General features: G+C 33.2%; 1 protein-coding gene across 1 annotated transcript; it reads right to left on the bottom strand.

Moving 5' to 3' along the window:
* Nucleotides 1–842: 842 nt before the first annotated feature.
* LOC124365921 (glutathione peroxidase-like) lies at nt 843–26,131 on the bottom strand. Its single transcript, XM_046822046.1, is given in 5 exon segments — nt 843–1,955; nt 2,937–3,080; nt 6,646–6,774; nt 8,767–8,962; nt 25,983–26,131. Coding segments are annotated over 5 exon segments (735 nt in total). The 5' UTR covers nt 26,054–26,131; the 3' UTR covers nt 843–1,760.
* Nucleotides 26,132–26,997: the final 866 nt, after the last annotated feature.

The raw sequence follows: 26,997 nt of genomic DNA, 5'->3' as shown, positions 1-26,997 counted from the left end.
CACCACAAGGGAGGTTACGTAGAACCTAATCATTAATAGCAAAATGTCTCCTAACAGACAAATGAAAGTTATGAACACTGGATGAAATTCCCGTCTCTCCACTTTATCCTACCTTGATGTTTCAAGATGGAGTACACTTCTCACACACTATCAAACTTTAAAATTCAACTGACCAAATAAGCATGCTGCAAAGTGGAATAGTGAAAATCCAGGGTATAAATAAGGTAAGATAAGAGGAAGTTGATTTTGTCATGTCCGTCTATGGACCATGCTGAGGTCACAAATACCACCACAGTAATATAAACATAGCAGAAGCAAGTTTAAACAAACTGCATGTCTGACTGCCCTTACATTTATGATGAAGTCTAGGTTTGGGTTATTATATTAGTAAGACTAAATATCATATCAAAATTACTATCGCCGGTTGGTTCAGTGCAAAGAACAGGTTATTTTGTGTTGGTTGTATTGTTTTTAGATCGAGGTGAACCATGGATGTCATTCTGTAATTAATCAACTAACAGATAGCCTGTTTTCCTGGATTTCTTCTGTGTATCAGCTACCCATTGGTACAGTTCAAAAGTATTTGTAACATAGTTTATGTATAAAAAACTAAACTTTTAGTAGTTATTACAATTGTGGTTCACAGGATTATTTTATTCAAGGCAAACTTTTTTATTGTGCTGTTCAAACATTGTCAGCTTAAATATCAGCTTGTAGCATAGAGGATACAATTACCACTAAACTCACATATACTTATGCCGTAGATTACTTGTGCGCCCAATTAAATTCAGTTGATATATTGAAAACTAGGGCGATACATGGTAAAAAAATCAATACAGTAATAATATTTTGTACAAATTTATTTAGACCACTGTTACAAACAATTGCACTCGTTTCAAACCCAAATTCTTTACCAAGCATTCTTCCCTAAAAAATCCCAAACACAAAAACTCTCTGACTGCACAGCAACTTTGAAATTTGAATGCACTAAAGAATTCCAAAGTCGCTGAGCAAACATCAAAACTTGCCCCCCTCGCGGTTTCTGGCAAGTCCATCATAATTAAAGAGGTTTTGAGATTTGGAATTCCCCAGGGTTCTATCCTAACCATACAAACATACTTCCCTCTAATTCACGAGGCATATTAAACTAGTTATTAAACATACATATCATAACAATCTAAAAATAACATGCAATATACACACAACAAAAATGGGAATAACAAATTTATATTTTAAACAATTTTAGCAAAGCTTTTCACAAAGTTAAAGTTAAATTAAAAGTCAGTATAATTTTAATTATAAACCATAAGTTCAATGTATGTTAATTTAAGGATATAATAAAATAGAAATTTTTGAATATACACCATGAAAATTGAGTTATAATACTTAACCTATAAAAATTGTAATCCGCTTTATAAAAATATTTGTTTAGTTTTTCAACTATATATAATGTACTTTTTCAAAGTATATAATGACTATTATATAAAAGAAATAATGTTAAAGACTTTAAAATCATGAAGAATTACACCGGGGTCTATTGTAGTGTCATGACTGTTTTTAGTGTTTGACTTCTAAAACAGTCATGTTTTAAAACAAATGTTCTAAAACAGTTTTGACTTTAAAAAAACTGGAGACCTTTTTGTATTTCCTCCTTTAATATTTTTAGCAATAATTTTTTTATTGCATGTCCTATTTTAAAATATTTTCACCAAATATCAGATAAAGATATGCAACTGAATTAATTCAATGATTGCCAGAAATTAGGAGGTAATGAGTTTTTCTATGTCGTTGATGATAGCATCGGGATGTGTGCTAGCGTCGTAGCGGATGAGAGGGCGGCCAGTACGGTCAATGAGAAATTTCTCCCAGTTCCAACGAACATCCCAATTCTTGACAGGCTCGTAGAAGAGGCTCTCCTTGCTTGCAAAGCCGTCTCTCGTCGTAGGACAGTGAAGCTGCAACACAAACTTGGTTTTAGCTTTGATGTAAATGATATAATCAAAAGTTTTTATAATTCAATACAATTCAAAACTCTTTATTCTTTTTTATGTACATGTGTATACATTGAATAGCGCCAAATTTCTATACACCCTCCCAAAAGGCATTTTTAAAATTATATACAGAAATAAAGTATCCAACTTCTTTAAAATACAGTAGTTACATATTTTATATTGAATTAGGTTTGTTTAATTTATTTAAATTTTTATTTATTCCATACCCTGGTGGGTAGATCTTCAATCAGATTCATCCCCCCAAAGCCAAGTCCTAGTTACATCTTTGGTACAAATAAAATCTAACAATTTGTAATTTGAATTTAAAAAGAATTAAAACACAAAACAAAATACACTAACTAATTTTCCATTGCTTTATGTTACATTGAAATCCTATAGTGTGAAAGTTCTAAAATTAGAAGAGGTACCTTTGTTGAAAAAGCTTTACCACAATAATGGGATTTAATTATTTTTTTAACATTTTGCAGCACTCAGCATAATGTGATCTTGTAATTCTAAAGAATAAATTGATGACAGCACAATCATAGAGTACACAATTAAATCATCCACTTTCCTAATCCATATTTTAGGATTCATATTTCAAAATTCAATATCCTTCAAAACATTAAAATATATATTGAGGCCTATACACCAAAATATTATAATTATAATTTGTATTAGTGATGTTAAATTAAATTTCAGGTTATGTCTTAAATATTTAAGAATAAAGTACAAAAATATGACTACTGAGAATTTAATGGTTTCAAATTTGATAATGTAATTATTGATTAAAAAGTCAATTATTTAAACTCAGCTGTTACCAAATGGAAATGATAACCTAGTTGTTAATAAATAAAATTGATGTAGGGGGATATATAACTGAAGTTAGCCCTTGATATAATCACAAACAATTGTACATATTTCAAAGTCAATTCACATCCTTACCTTCAAATATGTGTAAAGTGGATGTTCTTTTTCCCCATTAACGTCGATTTTGGTAAAAAGCTGGAAGTTGGGTTGGAATCCATTGCCTGGGCGGACATAGTTGATTCCATTCATGATCTCAGTGGAGTTGGCACCAGGTTCTTGCTGTAAAATAGTTAAAGGGATAATTATCAGTATAGTATGATGCTAATAGTGCTGTTATGTTGTCAAAGTAAATTTAGAAATCGCTGGAAAGAACTTTTTCACATATTATTTGCAAAAATGGTTAGTTATTATATCACAAACACAATTCTATGAAACATCACTATAACTGTACAAAAAATACATTTACAATAGTATTTTTATTATTAAGAATATAAAAATCATAATACATGTGTCAGGATGTTGATCCATGAGGTGCAAACATGGAGTTTAAAAAACTATTTCACACACATTTCCCTCAAACTAAATAAAAATTTCCATAAACTAAAAAGCAACTTTGTAATTTGAACATTGCTTTAATGAAAGTAAATATGATTTTTGAGGAGCATATATTGTTTGATTCAGAAGTATCTGAAATACATTCTAGAAACATTTGGTAGAGACATATTTTAATTCGGAATGTTGAAATCCTTATTCAAATTTAAGTAAACTCTCTTTTTTTTTGTTCGAGTAAAACAAATACAAAGATTGCACATTTTGGCCATTTGTTCCCTACTATTTTTGGATCAGACCTTGGATGGTTTTAATTAATAAAGGTGCCAAAGTGCAATAATTTGCTAAAAATATTATCAAAAAAGCATTATTTATTCATAATTATTTATGTTCTTTAAGTGTAATTTTACACTTAAAGAACAGTTTATTAATATAATTTCTTAAACAAGCTCCTTATTGTTCATAAATATATTTAGTAAAATCAAACAAAACTTTAAATAGTTTTATTATAAAAATGTATTATTTTTTATATTTGCATTTTATGTTAGAGAATTCAGACCATTTTTATAGTTTGTTTTATTTTATTCAACTGTCTTAATAATTTTAAATTTCTAATAGTGCTTTTGTAAAACATGACAGAAACACATGAAACTTGAAATGCCAAATGAACCCTCTAGCCAAAACCAAGTATGTATTTTGGTTTTAATTGTTGAATAATATTATTTACAATTTTATAATTCAGCAATAAAAATTACAGTCTACTCAAACATTTCGTTCACTAAGTTCGTTAATTTGGTTACTTCAGACGAACTTCACAAAGCCACGAATATGTAGGTTATATGCAGCTCTATTATACTTGTGTATACATTTAAGAATATAGCCAGAAAAAAAATTTCGGGGGGTCAAGTAAGGCAAGTGCTCATTCCCCATTTTGTTCCTTACACAGTTTTTGAGTTGAGAACGATCTTTCATCTGTACATTTCTGCAATAGTGAATTATTTAAATAATAATAATCGTTTGATAAAAAAGTAATTGAAGAAAACTGAAAATTTGGGGGGTGGTCTGAACCCCCTCGATAGCTACGTTCATGTATAAAGTACGGAATGAAAAATATTGAGTGGAAAATTCGAAATAAAAGTCAGTTCCAAAATTTGATTATCACACACTCTTACGTTGTAGTGCCCTGCCTATTACTACAAAAAAAGGGGTTATCCTAGTTTCCATCATCTGTCATATTACATCTATTTCAAATTAATCAATATTATACGTCTTGTCCTATTTAAACGTTCCGCTGACTTCTGTTTATAGTTTCGTTACAAAGGGTCAGTTGTTTTTATTGCACTTTCATACATTGTCCTATAAGATAAATACTGTCAGTAAGGTAAAAAGACTGTGGTAAACAAACAATTTGCATAACATAAAACCACGGGTTTCAACATTAAATAAAAATATTGACTTATATAACAGATTGTGATTAAATAACTTTCTTTTAGTTAAAAATATTATCTCAGCTGATACTTTGAGGTCAATAGAGGATACCTTCAGCCAATTATTAATGAATAACATCCTCAGTCTAAAGACGTACATATTTCCGATAAGTCAGCTTTGATTTTGTTATAATATTAAGATTAATGATTCATCGCATTCCCAACAGTTTTTTCCAGATGCCTCCTAAGTCACAGAGTAAGAAATATTCCTGCACTCAAGCTACCACTGGTATCCACACAAACTTTATCTCAAAAGTTTGTGAACCGTATAGCATAAAATTTCTTGCGGTGTTTATTCTTAATACCGGTATATATCAAATTCTTTTCACTGAAAATTGTTGATTTTCGTAAATTCCAGCAAGATAACACTTTCCCAACTGTTGTTTCCATTGATATTTCTAGAACATTATCACAGTAGATGAAAGGGTAAAGGAATGTGCAGACTTTCAGCCCAATGTTGTTGTCCCAATTAACAAACGGCTGACTGTTTATTTGTATTTATAGTTAGAAGAACAACATCCGTGATCTGTTTCTGCAGAACTCAAGCCATGGGTGACCGTTCAGGCGATCATTACTCTATTCTTTTATCCTAACCTATACGTGTGGTTAGGTTAGATTACAGTAGTGTCCAGATAAAGTACGGTACGGTTGGCAGTGCGATATTTAAATTCAGTTATCTTCCCTCAACTCAACCACCACCATGATCACTGCCACATTCGACATGTATGTTATGTGGCACGTTGTGTTGCTTATTCTGTGTTTGTAAAATATAAATCTACAGTAGCAATACAAGGTGAAGTCGAATTACGACATTGCGGCCAAAGCGACGAATAAAATCATCTTTTTTTCTAAGACAATGTTACAATTAACATAGCGCTTAATTTCATTCTAACCTACAATGCTAGAGACTGGACCACATTTTACTAAGTCCTAAAATCGTAATAACAATTTTGCAACGTATTTAAATAGAAATTTTCCCTTTGGTGTTATTTGAATTGATAGCCCAGTCATACAGTATATACAAAACGATGTAGTAAACAACCAATTTATTATTCTGCAATCAATGTATTCATTAACCAAGAAATGTTTCGGCAAATTATCACAAACTAATTTGTATAAACATAATCAGAGTGTTTGGATATATAGAAAGAAATGTATAATATATTAATGATTTACTTGTTAAAATTGAATTCTGTCCAACATTATTTTAAAACGTAATTATGTTCTATATACTAAACACGGGTTATATCTATCAGTTGCAATGAAGCAAATGAACTGTTTGTTGACACACCACCACATGGTCCGTATGGCATTTCCTCTATCAGTACAAACCAGTCTCTTGAGGTATTCTGGTTGCCATCTGCCGACACATTCCTGTATCTAATAACTTATTAATTAATATACAATTATGTATGAAGATCTCGACTTTAGGGTATATAAGTACCATCAAATGCTAAATCCTGTTCACGTAATCAGTACGTATTGGAATGCCAGTGGTCTGAAAGTTCTTCAGTTGAATAGCTCGTTTGCAGAGAAAGAAAAACAACATTCGCAAGACGTTCTGCCATGAGGTGAAATAAATCACCTGACTAGACTACCTTGAGCAGAGCAGCTTAAAGAAAGGTCACCTTCTATTGATGTAAGCCAATTAAATTCGTATTACTTAAGCTTACTTCTTACGCATAGGATGATGCCATTTGTTTTTAATCTGTGTAAAATCTGAAGTTTGTACAATCGCTGTAGATAATGGCATATTGCCTACTTATAAATAAGCTACATTAAAGAACTAAAAATCACAAAAAACTCACCAGTCCAAATTGGTTGCAGGGGAATCCGAGTACTACGAGGTCATTATTATATTTGGTTTGTAGTGCATTCAAACCCAAATAATGGTTGGTGAAGGCTCAGTAGGTCGCCACATTGGCGATTAACACTACCTGTGGACAAAATAGTGAGGTAGACTACAGTTCTTGGATTGGTTTACAAACATGCTTATGAAAATATGTTTCTTTAATACGGTATTGCAGTTTTATCTATAAACTACAATGTAAGACATACTAATATAAAGGAAACTTAAGAAATTTACACGGCAAACAAAATTAACTTATTACTAAAGTCAGGTTGGACTATATAAGCAAATGAGAAACGGATTAAAATTGGAATGTTATAGCAATTTATTGTGAGTTCGGAATGTTGAACTAGGAGCAGCAAATGTGTAGATAGAGAATAGAGAAATGAATTATATAACATCGATTCTCTATGGCGTGTGGTACCCACATATGACTGCAAAACACGGCGCGCCTACTGCGACTGGCCTCTTCCGATCACTACGACCGGCCTCTTCCGATCACTGGCCGGCCTGCCCGACCCTAGATCATTCCGGCCTTTTCAGTCAGTCTTCGTGCAAGCGCAATAACAGATGTATTCTCATACTTTTATGAACGCAGACAGCACGAGAGCGGTTATTCTTTTATGTTCTTTTGCTCAAGGTACTCGTATTTCGTTTTAAAATCAGATTATCAGTTTACTGTTTCATTATAAATTATAATTTGCGTTTTATGATTTTGCACTTAAAGAAATAAAATGTCCTGATGAATCATACCAGTACTGAATACGTGTATTCTGTTTTTTTTTAACACGTAGCAGTGGTAAATTTCCATAAGTCAGATGTTTTCAAAATAGACATTAACCGTGGTTAATTAAGGGAGACGTTGACAGAGATGTCAAAAAAAATCAAAGATAACTTTGATATCATTGTTATCTGTCCATAACCTTATATAACTTTTATTGGTTTAATTTCATATCTCCATGATTATGTGATGAAAATGGCACTGCATTCAAACCCTGTATTATATGCATGGACAATTTAAATCCTACTACGCAACATATATCACTTTTACATGTCTTTATTAAAGGCTTGTCAAGACTACAATGTTAAGCCTCTTAAATTCATCTCTAAATATTGACAGGAATACTTTGATCCAGTTTCATTACATTTAATGTTAGTATAAATAAAACAACTTATTCATCCCTTGAGAAAAAGTTTGTTTGGACGTTCCCTAGTATTGTCATGTTAAAACGTATATTTTATTAGCTACACTCATACTAAAATTAGTTATTGTCCTTGGATATCCATTTTTTTTTTTTTATTAAACACGAATTTATACCATCGGCATTGTTTTTGAAAACAAATTCACCAGAATAATATTTAAACAGCATTTCCTTTCGGGATACTACAGTGGCATACAATCCAATAAAGCATAGACTACTTTCGACACTGTCACATTTAAAATCTTTAGGACCACTTTTGTAGTCCAGCTTCAGACTCAATCAATCCATTTCTTTATAACCAGTACACATTATACTAAAATGTTGGCCGCTGTCTAGTCAAGTTACAATTTAGCCGTTCATTCACAAAATCTCATCCAAACGTACAAAGAAATAAAAATCCATGTATCGTCATGTAAAACTCAATTAATTCCTACTCCAGCCATCACCTTCCTTCCAATTCAGCAGTCCTTCAGTTAAATACCAAATACTTATTAGCCTATAAAATGTTTGGGATAATAAAAAAATATCAATCGAGGTTTGACCACTTATGTTGTTTAGTCAGTATGCTTGGATTTGAAATCATTGCATTAACTTGGATCTTAATACTCATCTGTCTGCATTTGCTCCAGGTTTATAAAATAGAAAGGTCTTGGTGAATGGGTTACAACATTGTTTACAAGAAACTTATGTTTTAAGATTTCTGTGAGACTGTTACGCTTACTCTCTGGTCGTCTGTCTGAGAAGAAAAATCTGGATTATCATCCGTACCTCTTGAATGCGACACTCTCAATTCAATGACATTTTAAAAGATATTACACACATTTGAAAATAACCGACTTGCGCATTCTGTTTGCCTGTTACAAAATAAAAAGTCTCACCTTGCCCCGGTACTCTGAGAGGGAAATGTCTCGAGCACCCCAGAAGTCTGTGCCGTTGTAGTCATAGATAGTGTCCGAGTACCCTTGGCGCAAGCAAGCTCTGCTGGGTATTCTCTGAACTTTGCCAGCTCCGGCCGCCAACCCTACGCACACCACTGCTAGGCTCAGCAGAGTGCCTAGAGGCTCCATGCTGCTTCTAAAAAAGAAGAAAAAACAACTCGGTACAATAATAGTAAACAAAAATGTCATAACTGTTAAAATGTTCGTACAGCATTACAACATTATTGGTCTTCTTATATACAAAACTTAAATTCACATGAGTATATACTGCTACAAGAGTTTTAACCCTTTACTTAGCATGCATTCATTTAGATATATCATCCTGACTGTGCCATTGCTTAGTCATGAGACTCGCTCATAATATAAGAGTTGAGGTCATTTTTGTAAATGCCATGTTGACATGTTGCCAAAGTTCTATAATTAAACAAATCTCATTACGTAGGTAACCAACTTTTCAATTTATATTTATTTTCACAGTTGAATTGCATGGGTAAACTATATTTTCTATGTCTGTACTGGAATAATAAAAAAATCAGTCTGTAATTCCAATTAGTGAAAATCATGGTCAGAGTTAAGCAGAAAACCCAATCATAGTTACTACTGTTTCCTGGAACCCAAGTAAATCTGAGCTTATTGAGTCTAGTGCTGATAGTAGAAACCCTCTCCCACGCTTAAAAAACATTATTTTGACCACAAATTGGAATTTTACAGACTTAGTTACACGGCCAGTTATGGACTTGTTTCAGTCTGTAAGGGTAAACAATTATAATCCTCATTTTCTAATTTCTGATTCATCTAATTTTTTCGCATTCATTTTCACTTTTGGACCACCAACAATTTTCTGATTTTGCTCTAGGTTCACCGCTTAAGTTGAAAATGGGTAATGATCATGGCTGAACGAATTTACTTCTTAATCTTGTTTCTTCATGGTCTATTAGTCACATTTCACTCTAGGTATCTTGGGTTTTCAACTAAAGAATATTGTAAAAGAAGCTAGACAAATTAAGAAAAGAAATAAAAAAGAACATTTTAGCACGGCCAGGGGAATATCCGATTGGTACTTTCCCGTCCTCACATCATGTGCCAGATCGTCCAACGTGATCTGACGGACGATCAATCATGTGATCTGAGGTCGGAAAAGTACCGATCGGAAATGCCTCTGGCCATTAGATCTTCGACATCAACCTGCAACTTTGACGAAAAAAATGAAAACATCCCTTGAGATAGTACCTAAATTCAAGCTCCAGATCGCGTGAGCGCTTGTAAAGGTTATCTTTAAATTTAGTACTAATAGCATACTATTAACAAATAGTAGATAGGGACAGAGTGGTCTTCTCGCTGACATCGCTTCCTTTTGGGAGGCAGAATACAAAAACCGATCATCACAATGACATGGAATTTTCTTTATTTTTACCACTGTTGAATCTAAAACGTAAAACTAATAAAATAATTTTCAATATAATGTTAATTTTCACTCAGTAGGCCTAATTTTTGCAGTCATATTTTAAGTTTTGTTTTCTATTTAATTTGGTTATGCACAACAAAGAGCATCTTCACCTCCATTGTTACGTATTTACCAATATAACACAATTCTCACTGCAGTTCTTACATTCTGTTCTCATACGTATATCAGTGAGCTACATTGAAGTACAGAACGCTAACTTCAGCATTTACTTTTCCACTCATTTAAAACAAAACATAACCTAATGTTACAGACAAATAAACAAACTTATCATAATAAATACTATTAAAAACCTCTATATTACCTCTTTAACGAATCAAAATAACCATGCACTGTAAATTTAGGTTCACAACATTGAAGAAAACAAGAAATTTTACTCTGGTTTCTGACTGATGTTTATAATATTTTGATATTTTATAAAACTATTGTAAACACAAAACAGCTGATGAATTTGTGTGCTATACCTGGAATTTGAAACATTTGAAACAAGTAAGCAGTGCAGAAAAGAGTAAGTAGCTAATATGCTGCCAATAATTTTGTAATTTTACCACACAATTAGTTAGTGCAGCAGATAATTTTAGTGATAGCTCAAATTAGTTTAGAATCTCATTATATAACAAACTTTTAAATTATCCTATTTTCCAGTTAAACCGAAAGTTACACTGTATTTTCATTGCTATACAGAATTTATAAAATAGTCAACAACATGTAATATAAATGATCAAAATATATCTGTAAAGATTATTGTTAAAACATATGTAAAATTTAATTAAACTGCAATTAAAACTTTGATATGAATATTGTTGACTTATGGAATTTTTGTGAGATTGTGCATGAGTGTATAATGTATAAATATCTCGAGACAACGGTTTTAATTTGTAATCTCTATAAACACAGTAAACTGTTATTTTCACTATTATGTTTCTTTTCTGTATTAAATTTCATAATGAAATGCTTAAAATGGAATGGATTCACTTCTGTACAACTCTCTCCTTCAAAAATAGATTTTTATTTATTATAAAAAATTGATTTGAAGAAATGGATACAGTGTTAAAAGACACCTATTTGATCAAAATAAATCTGGAAGAGAAATTGAAAGTAGTAGAGATTGTACAGTTTATGGGGTTTTTTTGAATACAATAATTCAAAGTTGTAATTGTAATTCTGAAGATCCATTCTTTTCTTGTTAATCTTCGATGAATGATGATCCATACACTAAATGGTTATGTGGCATCTTTATATACTGCTAATGGTCATTTGAAATAATCAATGAATCTTTTACTTTAATGAAATAGAGAAGTTCAAATAATACAGTCAAGGTTAAGGAGATAACCTTTTTCACAATCTTTGCCCTTCTGCAATGTATGAACTTCTCAGCACGTGGGATATCTCTGATTTAATATCAGAACTAGTTTGTTCCCAAGTTGTAGAGAACAATTAAGTTACAACTTGTTTAATTTACTAGTGATAATGTAAAAAACATGAATGATAATACTAATAGGAGAAAATATTGTAAATATAAGATAAAAAGGAGTTTTATTTTTATAAGATGTATGTTTAGAGACTACTCGAGTAAAAAAGGGATTTAAAAGAAATTAAAATTATTCATCTGTCCGTGTGTATTTGTGGAGTCATGCAAATAACTAGGCATATAACATGCCTATGGCGTTGGCCACATACGAATTACAATTTAAAATAGGCGAAACATGCTTTATTTTAAGAGGCAAAATTTTGGCCACATAGTCCTTTCTTACACTTAATTTGTATGCAATAATAAAACACAAAGTACATAATAAACTAAAAATAGTTCTACATGTACAATATTCTGAGGAAAACGTCAATGCCATACACAATACCTTAAATCAGGCCTGGACAATACTAGCTGTTAAAAGATGTTAAGAGTGGCCATGGGCATAAGTATTTTTAGCTAAGTAATTGTGTAATGTAAAAGGGTGAGAAATACTTCTGTATTAAAATATGTATGTTTTTCTAGGGTTTGTACAAATGAAGGTACGATATTTATAATATATAATAACAATATATTTTATAATTTTATAATAACGATATTTTATAATAACAATATAGTATTTTTTTATTTGTGTGTAACAGCTGGTTTTAGCTGTGTTCAACAAAATGTAGTGTTGACCTCTTGCCAAATGTATTATCTCATTCCTGACCTTTGGCTGTCCTTTAATTTGAAACCCGTTCAAAACAACAATATTCCAAAACAACAATATTCCATTAGAAATGCACACAACAAAACGGCGATTTTGCTCTCAGATCCTTTTTAAAAGTTAGAAACGTGTGTGGGTGTAACTAAGGACAGAGTGTTACTGGCACTGTCTTAAAAATGCACTGCAAACACCATTACACACAATCTAACTGGGTTTATTTTTTTATTGTAGAGAAATATTCCTGTGGTACCTAAACTACTATTTCGTACTCTAGGATCTTACAGAATTCCATTCAACTATCACAACTGCATCATTCACTAGTGATAGTTGGACTACGACATGTGTGTTATTTGACACTAAAAGCTTGTTCTCGTCTGGAAAATATAGGATGGTCCATCCATAATGCACGATGATAATTGTTAGTCACACCTTAACGTCAAGTATTTTGCCCAACTTAATTTAACATTTTTTTGTTTCAGTGTTCGACAAATTCAACCATGGAGAGATATACCATTGAGCAGCGCGTTAAGATTGTTGAAGCATTTTACGAAAATGGACGTTCAAATCAAAATACATATCGTGATTTTTTTTGGTCACCATAATCGACCAAATGTGTCCACAATCGGGAGAATTGTGCGCAAATTTCAGCAAACCGGATCTGTGGGAAATTTGAAAACACCTGTGCGTGCTCGCCCAGTCCGTTCTGCGGAAAACATTGGTGTTGTTCGCGATAGTGTGGCAGAAGAGCCGTCAACCTCGACTCGTCGTCGTACGCAACAATTGAACATCTCACGAACATCACTGATGCGAATATTGCATAAAGATTTGAATTTACACGCTTACAAGGTTCAATTAACTCAAGGTCTGAAGCCTACTGACCATTTCAAGCGTCGTCAATATGCCGAATGGTTGGTTGAACACACAGAAGTCAATGGTGATTTTTCAAAGAAAATTATCTTCAGCGACGAGGCACACTTTCACCTCAGTGGATTCATAAACTAGCAGAACTGCCGCATTTGGGCAAATGAGAATCCACGAGTGATTGTTGAAAAGCCGATGTATCCAGAAAGAGTGACTGTTAGGTGCGGTTTATGGGCTGGCGGCGTCATCGGGCCGTACTTCTTCGAAAATGAGGTCGGCCAAGCAGTTACCGTGAATGGTGCTCGCTATCGTGAGATGATAACGGACTTCTTGTGGCCAGAAATTGAGGATAGGGACCTGAACGATATGTGGTTCCAACAGGATGGTGCCACTTGCCAGACATCCAACGAAACAATGGCTCTTTTGCGCGAGAAATTTAATGGCCGTGTTATCTCACGTCGTGGCGATGTTAATTGGCCGCCACGATCATGTGATTTGACACCGTTGGACTTCTTTCTTTGGGGATATTTAAAAGACAAAGTGTACGTCAATAAGCCAAGAACAATTCAAGAGCTAAAGGATGAGATAATTCAGCATAAAACGACATTGAGTCTCAATTATGTCTCAGAGTCATTCAAAATATGGAGAATCGGATAGAAATATGCCACCGAAGCCGGGGCGAACATTTGGCCGATATTTTGTTTCACACATAATTGTCATAGATCCTTATATCATAATAAAATATATTAAGATAATTCTCTGAAAACTCTTTGTTTTATTTACAATTTACTTCGTGCATTTTGGTTGGACCACCCTTTAGAAGACAAATTTTGTATTTGACTCACATACATATCGTTAGTAAAGTTTTGTCATTGATAAACCCTGTTTTAAGGCTGAGTTTCTCTAAAAAGTAAACTTCAATGTCCAATAAACTTATCCTGTAATTGTGCTCTATCCTCACAGTTACTTTGCTCTAAGAATGCAGTTTTTGTAACTAATGTTGGACATAAATATATTATCGTCATAATAATTAAGGTTATCCTTGTGTTTTTTTTAACTTTAATTATTTTGTAAATGAAAAACTTGTACCACACCTTTTCTAGTACGGACTTAAATAGATTTACTACGTTGACCCATTTCAAGGCTGGATGTAATTTAATTACATGAAACTAGATTTGTCCACAGTGGGAATCAGTGGTGAATTCATTTACTGACCCTATTCCTCCTATTCCAAAGGCACATGTGATTATAGATCTTCTTGTTCTCTTCTTTCAGAGGACACTCCCCAATTCCAAAGTACAGTATTGAATTATTCTCCAATTTTCACCTACCCTGGTGCTTGAGAGCTGTGTTGTGTACAGCTCTTGGTTCTGTATATTTACATGATTTGAATTCATTTCAACCAGTCTGGAATTACAAGCATATATTAAGTAAAACTTGATATGTTGTCAAATTATACTCTGGAAAGTCCATCGTCACATTTTAGTCTTTAACTTATGTTGTTTGTTTAACTTAATGTCTTTAAAATGTTTAGATATCCGAAGAAGAGGTTGGATTCCATTTCATTAAACGCAGTGTTCTATATTTGTAATGCGATGGGAAATATCTAAAATCCTATTATATTTCAAATCTTCTATCATCAGTAACAAAGTACCTTCCATGGTTAAAAGTCTAGCTCGTAAAGTTTTAAATGCCCTGTATCTTTCCATCACTAGCACTAGTTAACTATGTTTGATCCCTCTAACTTTTTATCATTCTCTATACACGAAACGTAAAGTATGTTATTTCGCCTACAACATGCCTACTCCATAATTGTACATAAAAAGATGGTTTTGAAATTTCTAATTTTCATTATGTAAACGTATATAATAAGAACAGCGAGGTTTTGAAAGTCATTTAATTGATTCTTGCGAGCAACTCAGGATCGGACAATCATTCAAGGCCATCAACTTCCTGTTTCTTTATCTTCATTGCTGTTCGTTTTAATCTGTACGCAACATCATTGTTTCTTTGTTGTTGAACCATTACCTCGCAATAAGCAAAGGTGTTCTTGAAATTCAAGGTAAATGTTGAACAGATGAGAAATGATTGCAAATCTAAAATATAGAAATATGGTTGGATTATAAGTTTAATATTTCATTACTATCTTGTTTCTCGATTACACAGAGTCAAAACATTGCTATCACAATGATTATCTTAGGATATTCTAGTCTTACTGTGGAGGGCTATCTTTAATCTAGAGATGTTAAATTGAAACACGGCTTTGGCGTCGTATTAACAGAAGAATTTACTATTTGAGGTGATTTATTGAAATTTAAAATACCATAGGAAACAAAGTACGTAAACTAAATAACACTATGGTACCAGTGGAATTTGATACATAGGCAAATTAAAATGTAATTAATAAATAATTATGAGAGAAAATATATACAATGATATTTTAGAATATTTGCGAAGAAGTTTTTAGGGAAGTTTTAATTCAGATTTATATATACTCGTAGCCTCGTTTATAATTGGGAAAAAGTATATTTTATTTTGAATTAAATTATAAATTTAAATTGTGTTTGAATTTAATAATGGAGTTAAATTTTTAGTTCATTTTAAGTTTTGGGTAAAGAAGTAACTTCAGTTATTTTATTTAAAACATAAAAAAACTTTTCTTGAGGAAACTTTTACAAGAGACGTGGTCCTGTAAGCTATTGGTTATTAAATATAAATATTCATTATTACATATATACATACATTCGAGAAAACATTCTCCTGTTTATCTTAACTGACAGATATAACTAATTAATAGACTATTAAAACTGTAAACATAAGTGTAGATAAACTAATAGAAAAAAATATGTAAAGAGATTTTGTGAGTTTTGCGGACCTCTCTAAAGTAACTAATAAACGTTAACTATAATTTTTATTTTATTTGAAATGGGCTGTAAAATTGATTTAAAAGTGTTTTGTGTGGTTTGAATACGGCATAAACAATGTAATCTCGATTTGCTGAATCTGCATTGTGTTGTGAGTTTTTGTTTGGAGTGATTCAGAGGACGAAGGCTGTGTTGCCTGTCACTGAAACGACCTTGGATTTGTCAGGACTTCGCAGTTGGCTGGGGGCCAGAGCGCGGCCGGTCTTGTTAGCATTCTTACTATCGGGCGTATAAGTGTATACATGGTTAACCTTCATCCTTACTACTATTGACTCTAAATTGTCAGAAACAATACATTTATTATTATAGCCATCTCTGGATAATTTGATGGATTTGTTTTGTAAATAAACAAACAAAACATATATATTATACCTGATCAAAATGTTAGCAATAATTTTCTGCCCTTTTTTCTGAACTATATCTCCAACAAACAGTGAATTGCCAAAAACTATCGGATTAATTAACATAAAAAGCTGTTATATTATTCTACATTACAGTATGATTAGTTAGAGACGCAATAACAGCGGTACGCTTTTTTGTTGCAATAAATTTTCTATTACCACATCTAAGCCTAGTACAGTACGCGCGCTGAAGGTTCGGCCCTGTCGTTGCCCTACTAACCAAATAAAAACATTGACTGTCCAATGATCCGTCACGGACGGCAATGTTTAATTCTCGCTCGACAATCAACTTACGGTTAGACCAACTTCCTGTACAAATAAAATTCTGAAATTTCGCAGATCTATTTTCCTGTTTATGCCAATGCTAATGGATGTATTAAGTTTCAATGTTTTATTACTTTTCTTCAATAAAATATATTTTAAAATTAACTGAGCCAAAATTGTGATACAAAAAAGTTTGTGTGTGAGGATTTTTTTTATCATTTGGTCAGGAAACTTCTGAATGAACTGAAGCGGGAAAGTTTTTCTGAATGAACTGAAGTTAATTTTAGATTTAACTTTTTTCAGATACATAGTTAGTCTGAAGTGGAATGTATCACCGACACCGCTGCCCTACAGTTTATGGCCTATTCACGTAAATGCAACACGGCAATACCATTTGAAAGTTTAACATTGAATCACTTTGCAATAGTTTATTTCTGAAAAAAAAAAAAAAAAAAACACTTTAGGCCATAGTGGTGATCTGTGATAAACTAAAAGTTTAAACTTTAATGAAATTATGTTAAATTTCATTGTATTATATTCGAATAGAAAATGTTTTGGGGTGTATTGTTTATACACTAATTTTATGACAGATGAATGAATACGAAACACTGATGTATAAAGAATCCTGAGAACAGGGACAATAAATATTCAGACTGCAGCGGGTCAAACATTGGCGGATGTCTGCAGAACAGTTGTTATATCGGGCAATCCACCCGTCCCCCGCCGTAGTCCGCTCGGTTGACTCGGAGCCGAACCTTCAGCGCGCGTACTGTACACATACTTTATCCATGCTTCTACTGACAACTCAAGGCGATAAAGCAATGGTAACCTTTATTGAAATGGATGGTGACGCTCTTGCTAATTGATTATTGACAACAATAACACTTAAACTTTTATCAGACCACACCTAGAAAAACTATCGTTTTCTAGGGATTCGAACAAGAACCACTTACATAAAAGAGATAGAACTAAATTTAATATGGGAGCACCTCGTGCCCGGAAATTTATTTATTCTCTTTGAGGTACCTACTAAAAGAATTAAGTTTACATACGTTTTATATTAATTTAAATTACATAATTTAAAAATGTACACGGAATTAGATGATGATACTGAACGTAAAAATGTGTTGAATACTTACAAATAACTGGGGTTTTTGTAATAGTAGGCCTACATATAGTTATAAAAATAGAGTACCGTTTTAAATAATCATAGATAGACTACATCAAAGCAATTAATACAATTTTATAAAGTGCAAATATTACAAATACATTATTTTTATTTTACACCTACATAAAACACGTATACGGCTCTAGCGATATGGTACTTGAAACAAAAGGCCTCAACAAATCGGCAAGTAAAAAAATATTTAAATAGTACGATTTTGAGAGTTTTGAAAAATATTTTCAGTAAGAACGTAGCATATGTGTGATTGGCTAGTATGCTACCAAACATCATTTCACGATAAGCAGTACTGTACTATGATACTCTTGAACCTAACGCTTTCTTTAGGTAGATTCAAAAATACTGAATGAAATCATAGAAAACGCATCTTACATTGTGTTGAAAAAAAACGACATGACATCATATTAAAGTAAACATAAACTTTGTCCGTGCGGCGACACAGAGATAGTAGCAAAGTAAACACAAGTTAGTAAATAGCATAGAACAAATACACGGACATAATACAATGGGGTTGAGGAATGTTTTGAAATGTTGAAATTATTGCGGTTACATATCACAATGGGTGAACTAATTTTTTAAGAAGAGCCCATCAGTAAGCAAAAACAAATAAAATGATTGGTACAATGGGGTTGATAACTGTTAAAAATAACAGATGATAACAGATATAAACTGTTCAAAATTGTAAAGTTATTACAGTTATAGATTTAAATGAATGAAATAATTTTGTAACAAGATACGTAAGCAAAGAAACAAAAACAGATTAGTTGGGGGTGAGGATTTTATTTTTTAATGATTGTAGTTACAGTTCCAAAAGAACTAAAATGATGTAAGTAGAAAAAACAACAACAAACCAAAACAACAAAAAACAAATACACGAATCTCTCTGAGGTTGGACGTAAATAAAAATAAAAAGTTATAGTGTCTTCGATGCTGTGTAATGGGCACTACAAGAGTACACGATAAGAACACGTGTAACGCAAGATTTAAAAATATATTTTAAATTGATGATGTAATGTACAAATCAGATACTGTATGAGGATGTTCAATTGGTGATGGGGTCCGAATTGGACGACAGCAGAAGTCTTACTGTCGATTAAAACTATTATTACTAATTGTAACTGTAGTGGCTTAAAAATTATTCCCGAAATCCCCCTGGAATTCTCTATAGGTTCTGACAACGTTGATTCGTAGAACATCGATTAACAGGTACAATATAGCAAAATAATTCACAAATATTCGTTTATAACAACCACCATTGTTAATACTGCTTTGGAATACAAATTAGCCTACAGCGTGTTTAAAAACTTGCTTTGTAACACAAGTTAAACTCTGTTGAAACTTGCTTCTGTATAGCAACGTCTCTTTGGAATACAATTAGTCACAGCCTGCTTAAACTTCCGAATTTGGGTTCATTTAAGATGTAGTGGCCAATAACAACGCAGAAGTACTTTAGTAAACATATACTACTGTACATGGATAACGGCGGAAGCATGTAAAGTTAAATTATAGTTTCACACAAGAACGTAGCCAGGAAAATATTTGGGAGGGGAGGGGGGGGGTCACGACAACTGGTTTTTCCTAGAGTAGACAGAAAGTAAGACCTCATTTTGTTCCTTAAAAAGTTCTTGACCCGTATCTGTGTTGAGAACGATATTTCAGCAGTACATATCAGTAATACTGAATTATTTAAATAATAATAATCGTTTACGAAAAAAGTAATTGAAACCATTTAAAAATGGGGGGGGGTCCTGACCCCTTCGATCCCCTTGCTGGCTAAGTCCTTGGTGTGACACCGTTTATGTGACACATTTTGTAATTACGGAATAATAATTATAGGCAATGCAGCGGATACATCGACATTTGTCATTTTTAATGACGGTAGAGTGTTAGATCTTGGGCCGCGACTATCACCAACGCATCGCTTACATTGACCTTGAACTTCTTCATCATCATCATCACAATAATGAAAGGCTACAATTGGACCTTTCCTTCTCTCGGCCTCGCTTCTCAAGGAAATAACAACACTACTGGGCGGGATGGATGGCGATATTTATATAAATAACGACACGATAGCTTACGGTGTTTAGACTACGCTCGATTACTGATGGTGCCTACCCTACCATTCTTACAATAGTAGGGACTAAATGTTAAAAAGTGTTATTATAAGCTCAGTCCATCGAGAATTAGTATGAAATGAGCGTTTTTATTTATTGAAATTAACAGTTCCGTCATATTTTAGGCGTAACTCTTCTAAAATGTTTGAAGGAAATGAGTGTTTTGTACTTTCCTTGAAGACAAAAAGTGTAATAAATGAATTGTTTGAAAAGGAAATACGAAAATGAACGACCTGGTTATGTCACCTATATTCATAAAATTAAAGTGTAAAGCATCTTGGAAAGAGTTACAAGAAGAGTCGGGTCTAATATTTTCTTTGAAGAACAATGGGTGAGTGGCACATAAACTCAATGGTAAAATTGCGTGAGGAGCTATATAAACAGAACAAACTGAAATTCATATTGATTTACTGTTACATAGAAACACAGAAATTCTACATAGTTTAATGATTTAAGTGCTCATGTTAACATTTAGTCTGGCCAAAACAATGTGCACAATTGCAACCACCTCTCGGCCATTTTGTATGTCAGTTATATTTATCCAAGATTGATAAGATTGATATTTCTACCAGTGGCGAAACTAGCCCTTGGCTTTGGGGGGGGGGGAGAATAAATTTATTTGAAAAACACACCAGACCGGCGGTATGAATCAATCTGAATGAATTGAATAGGCCTAATTCGAAATAAAACATTGTATTCTAAAAAGTTAAATTTTAAAAATAAAAAATGTCATTTTAATTTTTAGGGCTTTTGGGAGGGGAAGGGATTCTGACCCCCTCACCCCTCCCCCCGCTAATAGTCACGCCACTGTTCAAATAGTTTATTTTATACTACGTATTATTATAACAATCGCGTTTGTACTATATGATGATAGCGATCACATTTTCCTCTTAATATAAAGTATCACAATGGATTGAGTTTCGAACTGCAAGTATGTGATTTGAACGTAAGGTAAGTATGGTACAGCAATCTTTATTGCACAACCCACACAATAGTTACGGTTATTATATATTCGCCTGTTGTGTTTTCGATTATATGTGCGATATCAGAAACTAAGATATTATTGGCATGTCAAATAATGTTTTAAAAGTTAACCTCAAACTCTTTGATGTTTTGAGTGACACATAATTTGGCATTATATGAAGAAACCTTTGTTGAAAGTATATGAATTTTATGGATCATATAATTTTATAAATAGTTATTTCTCGTACTGTTGTTACCTGGCTTGTAATTCAAGAATTTAACGTCGCGTAAATCATCTACGCTAGGGATGGTTTTTAAGAATGACTGCTTCCATTAGATTCACTTTGGAGCCAATACAATTCATTACGTAACCAAGTTCAGAAAATATATGGTTGAAATATCTTTTATTTACATGTAGGTGAATCTACACCTAAGTATGACAATGTAAATGTTATGAATGGTTACTACACGTTTAAAAATAAAATCAGCCTACAATTATTTTCAGTTTATCAAAAAACGTATGCTAATTTTTTTAAACGAACAAAAAAAGAAGATATGAAAGGGAAAAAGGTAACTTTTTAGGTGCATTCAATAAATGTCTAAAAAACCATAAGTAGTTTGCTAAGAAACTACTGTCTTGTTAAATCAAAACCAACAGTATTTTGTTCCATTAATAATGTTCTCGCTGTAAAAATATTTTAAATTACATAATAGGCCAGTGGCGCACCCAGGGGGGGGCTTTGGGGGCTTAAGCCCCCCCCAAGGAACCTGATATATCCGACTAATAAATACTGGTATGTGACTATCATTCGTTATGTATCATCATATTATGTTTTATCGTACTTTTATAAAACTATAATGAATGGTAACGTTAAACCTATTTATTAAAGTAACACAGATTAAATCATAGAAATCAAGAGTTGTGAAACAAATATTTAGACGTATGTATTCACAGTATAACTGCCTGCGCTGCTGTGGTAGCTCCCTCCATTCCATCCTGCTCTATGGCGATGACTACGTGCCGTTGCCATGGGCGAACCAGCTCTAGTTTCCACAACTCTCACCAGACGCGCCGTGCCCGCCCCGGCAGTGAATTTTGTCTTTTGTCCAGTTGACAGTCGTAGTTTTATCGAATTGCAGTATAGTGTGTGTTATGGGTTGTCTGGCTGTCAAGTTCAAGCTGTGTTTGTGGTCTAGGTCTGACAAATTGGTTGGACAGTAGTCTAGTAAGTTATGGGTGATAAAAGAAAAGCTAGTATACAAAAACTATTTTAAACCGTTGAAATGCCACAAAAATATTTCGGCAAGTAAGGAGCTGCCTACATGTGCTGAACAGCCTGAGTTTGTGTTGGAGGATGTCTCGGAGCTAACGTAAGAACTCTGCAGTCCGATGTAAGTCAAAATAACTTAGACATTGCTTTGTTTAAAACAAAAAAATTGACAGACAGTGAAAAGTTAAAAGTGTTGAATGACAGATGGGTCCCTCAAAGTAGTTTTAAACTTTCCTTACAGAACGTACGGGACTCAACAACGAAAAATTTTTGTTTTCATGGCTAAATAAATATACTTGGCTGTCTTATTCTGGAATTGAAGACTCTGCATACTGTGTTCATTGTATGCTTTTTTTCCAAAAAAGAAGTAGGCAAGAGTAACGCTCAACATACTGGCCAACTTGTTGAGGAAGGTTTTTCTAACTGGAAAAAAGCATTAGAAAAATTTGAAAAGCATGCAGCCTCACAGTACCACAAGGACTCTTGTGTAAGCGCAGCTAACTTTAAAAAGAGTAATGGATAGTGAAATCAAATCAATCGACAAATCCCTTGATAAAGGGAAAGACCTTCAAGCCCAAAACAACGTGAAAAGAATCCTTCCGATAATAGACACTATTATTTTGTGTGGAAGGCAAAATATTGCTCTTAGGGGCCATAGAGATTATGGCGAGTTTTTGATATAAATCGTAGACCTGCGAGAATGAGGGTAACTTTAGAGCACTGCTTAGAGCCAGAATTGAAGCGGGGGATCAAGATTTTAAAAAAACACTTTGAATCATGTGGAAAAAATGCTACGTACATAAGTTGGAACTTCCAAAACCAAATAATTGATGCTTGTAACCAGATCATAACTGAAAAAAAATAGCAACTAAAGTTAAAGAGGCTAAGTTTTTTAGTATTCTCGCAGATGAAACGTCCGATGTTTCAACAATTGTAACAGTTTTCGTTGTGTCTACGATACGTAGATTTCTGATGCATCAAATAATTACCAAATATGTGAGCAATTTCTCAAGTTCATGCCACTAACCTCCACAACCGGTAGGGAGTTTGGCAAAACTGTAATAAAAGGACTTGAAGATAGTAACATTGACGTCAATAACCTACGTGGGCCAGGGGTACGATGGAGCGGCTGCCATGAGTGGGAAGTTTAATGGGACCCAAGCCTGTATCCAAGAAGCTCACCCCACAGCAATATTTGTGCATTGCGCTTCTCATAGCCTTAATCTTGGCATTATCAAACGCTTCTGAAGTTGCACCTATCAGAAACTGTTTTCGGAATAGTAGAGAGGGTGTATAATTTTTTTCAACACTCCTAAAAGACAAGCCGTTTTACAACAGAGTGTATTGCATCGGAGATAAATGTTGAAACCAACAGGAAAAAACTGCTACAACTTTGTCCAACAAGATGGGTGCAAAGGCATGATGCCGTCTTTGTCATGAAGGAGCTTCTTCAACCAGTTGAAGTAGCGTTGGAGGAAATAAAAAAACTGGAGTGATAGAGACTCTTCTTCTGGAACTCTTATTTTACTCAGCTCTTTACGTCAAGGCGAATTCATCATTTCTCTCTTGGCATCAGACAAGCTCCTTGGTTACACTGTAAACCTAAGCAAAAAGCTGCAAGGAAGTGATTTGGAACTATCTTCTGCAATCACACATGCTGAAACTGTACTTGAAAGCCTAAAATCCATAAGAACAAATGCGGATGAAGAGTTTCACTCCTTGTTTGAAGAGGCTACCCATATGGCCAACAACTTTGGATGTAAAATCTCCATGCCCCGAACAGTTGGCAGACAACAAAATAGAAACAACACACCAGCAGATTACGCCTGAAGTGTACTACCGGCGATCTATTTTCATCCCTTGGATTGAATCTTTGATAAGTTCTTTGGAATCCCCGATTCATGAAACATAAAGACATATTGAAGGGGTTTGAGTGTCTGATGCCTACAGCCGATGGATCACGTGGAAAGGAAGAAACCTCAAAAACTTAATTATCTGCAGCTGTGTTGTTTTTATAAAAATGACATAATTGAAAGTGGGTGGGAACAACGAAAGCCCTGCTCAAAGCCGAGTTTGAGTTGTGGCACAACAGCTTTAAGACCCACACCAACACACCAAGAAATGTAATTGATTTGTTGAACTTGTGTGATAAGGACATGTTTCCTAACATCCACATATTGTTGAAAATATTGTGCACTATCCCTGTAACTACGAGTACAGCAGAAAGGTCGTTCTCAACATTACGTAAACTCAAGACCTATCTAAGGAATACCATGGGTGCTAACAGACTGAGTGGACTGGCGGCTTTGAATATTCACCGTGAAATAGAAGTGACCAATACAGAGGTAGTTTCTGTTCTCAAAAAATCGACCAGACGTCTAGATTTTGTCTTGTAAATATTTTAACTTTAACTTACATCTCATTTTGTAATCATTAAATTTACATTTGTCAATTTAAATGTATTATTTCTTTCCTTGAAAACTTAAAACTAATTAATGACAGTCCAACTTATTCCAGGATGACATTTCATAATAAAAATCAATATAAAGCTTTAACTTGTAATTTTAATAAGGTTTTAATTGAGCTAAAAAGCTGGTTTAATGTAATAGTAGCCTATTAACTTAAATTTTTTCTCTAATAAGATTAACTTGTAGTTGATTATGAAACAGGCCACAGACAGTTGGTTTTAGCTTACTCAATTATCTAATGATCATGTAATACAGTGATGTACCAAATGTTTACATTATTGTAGTTCGATATGTTATAGGCCAACTAATTATATATTACTGGTCATTGAAGGTCATGTAATGGAAAACTATAGGCGTACATTTTAATACTTGGGAAGCCGAAGCCCCCCCCAAACCAAAATTCTGGGTGCGCCCCTGTAATAGGCTATACTTTACAATGTGTCCAAATAGACACCAAAATACTGTTGGTGTAGTTATTTTATTATATTAGTCCTGAAAAATATAATAAGAAATTAAAGAATAAAATAGATGTGTAAGAAGACTGTCCACAGGAACTATGCATTGCTATTTTTTTTATAGCGAACAGTTAAAATTAAATTATTGATTACCTATTTATGCTCTGAATGGATATTAAAATAAAGTGTGTAACGTTTTGAACCTGAAACGAATTAAAAAGGTTTACTCATCTCAAATAAGAATATACGATAAGTCGACCAGTCGTGTTTAAGTCTGACTACAATACTATACGTGTCTTAAAAATTATAGATAATTAAAAGTAAATTAACACAAAGGCATGAAAAACCGAATCGTGTTACAACATTAGAGATAAAACCTGTACAGATTAAAAGAAATAGGGAACATTATTTCACCCTTTTGAACTTTATTCTTTACGCAACATGTTTTCTTGATAATTTTTTATCAGGTGATTTCTTACGGAAGAACTTTAAACCTTATCATAGTTTTTAAAATCCAAATCAGTGAAATTACTTTAGTTATATTTATAGACCATAATGCGTTATTTTTACAACTATTAAGTAAAAGGCACAAGGGATAAAACTGAATATGACTTACTTGTTTCTCCCACCGGACTCTCGAATCTTCTGACAGCTCTGCTCGTCGCTACAGAAGCGTTCAACAATCATGACGTCATATCTAGCCCGGCCAATCAGAAGGCGCTCTCAGCGACCTCTCTGCGGCCCCACGCAAGTTATGAGAAAAGTAAAAGTTGTAACCCGGATTAAAGTTTACTGACCTGTTACAAGCAGCGTTGGGTTTCCAAACAAACTAACGACCTGTTTGTCCTGTTACAATCAGTAAGGATTTGTTGTGGTTGTGGTCATCAAAATGAAATTAATACGATAAGGCGTCCACACCAAAACAACTTCTTGTATTGGCAGTCAGGTTCATATTTTCCTTGCAAAGCTGCAGTAATTAAAGACAGTAGATTAAAACACTGTATAGGAACTCTGCCATAATATTTTTTTGTTATTCATAGACTAATTAGTTAAGCCAGTTTTGTTCTAAGTAAACTTCCTAAATTATAAGTGCCTTATTTAAAAATTAATTCATTTTTCTTGAGGACATGAACGGGTTATGTTGAAACGAATTTGTACAATTTCTTCTATTTGGAAACGAACGTGTTAAATTGTTTTTCAATAGAATTTATTTTTTAGAACATTTATTTGCACTAAAAGTTTCAAGGGAGAAATAGCTAGTCTTACCTATTTGCAAATTTTATGACCTCTGGTTAGAAAACTGCAGCCTTTATGGAGAAGGGCTTGTGTGAATAAATTATAATATTACTATTACTGTTTGTTATTTGCTAACTAATTATAGGTTCTTACCTTCTGTCAAATGTCAATCTGAAATGATGCAGGAACATTTTGATATGTTTTGATGCTTGTCATTGTCATCATAAGGAATGAAAATAATAAAATTGTATCAATGAACCATTAAATGACAAAGATTTTCTAACAAAAAATTTATTATTGGTAGACTTTTAAACAATATACATTGATCATATATATAATACTAAATAAAACAAATTTAGCCACCAAGGTAGTTAGAACATATGATAATTTGGTTT

Source organism: Homalodisca vitripennis, chromosome 7 (genome assembly GCF_021130785.1).
Source record: "Homalodisca vitripennis isolate AUS2020 chromosome 7, UT_GWSS_2.1, whole genome shotgun sequence".
Lineage (NCBI taxonomy): Eukaryota > Metazoa > Arthropoda > Insecta > Hemiptera > Cicadellidae > Homalodisca > Homalodisca vitripennis.
Note: the sequence above shows the minus strand (reverse complement) of the source record. Positions and strands in the feature narration are given on the sequence as shown.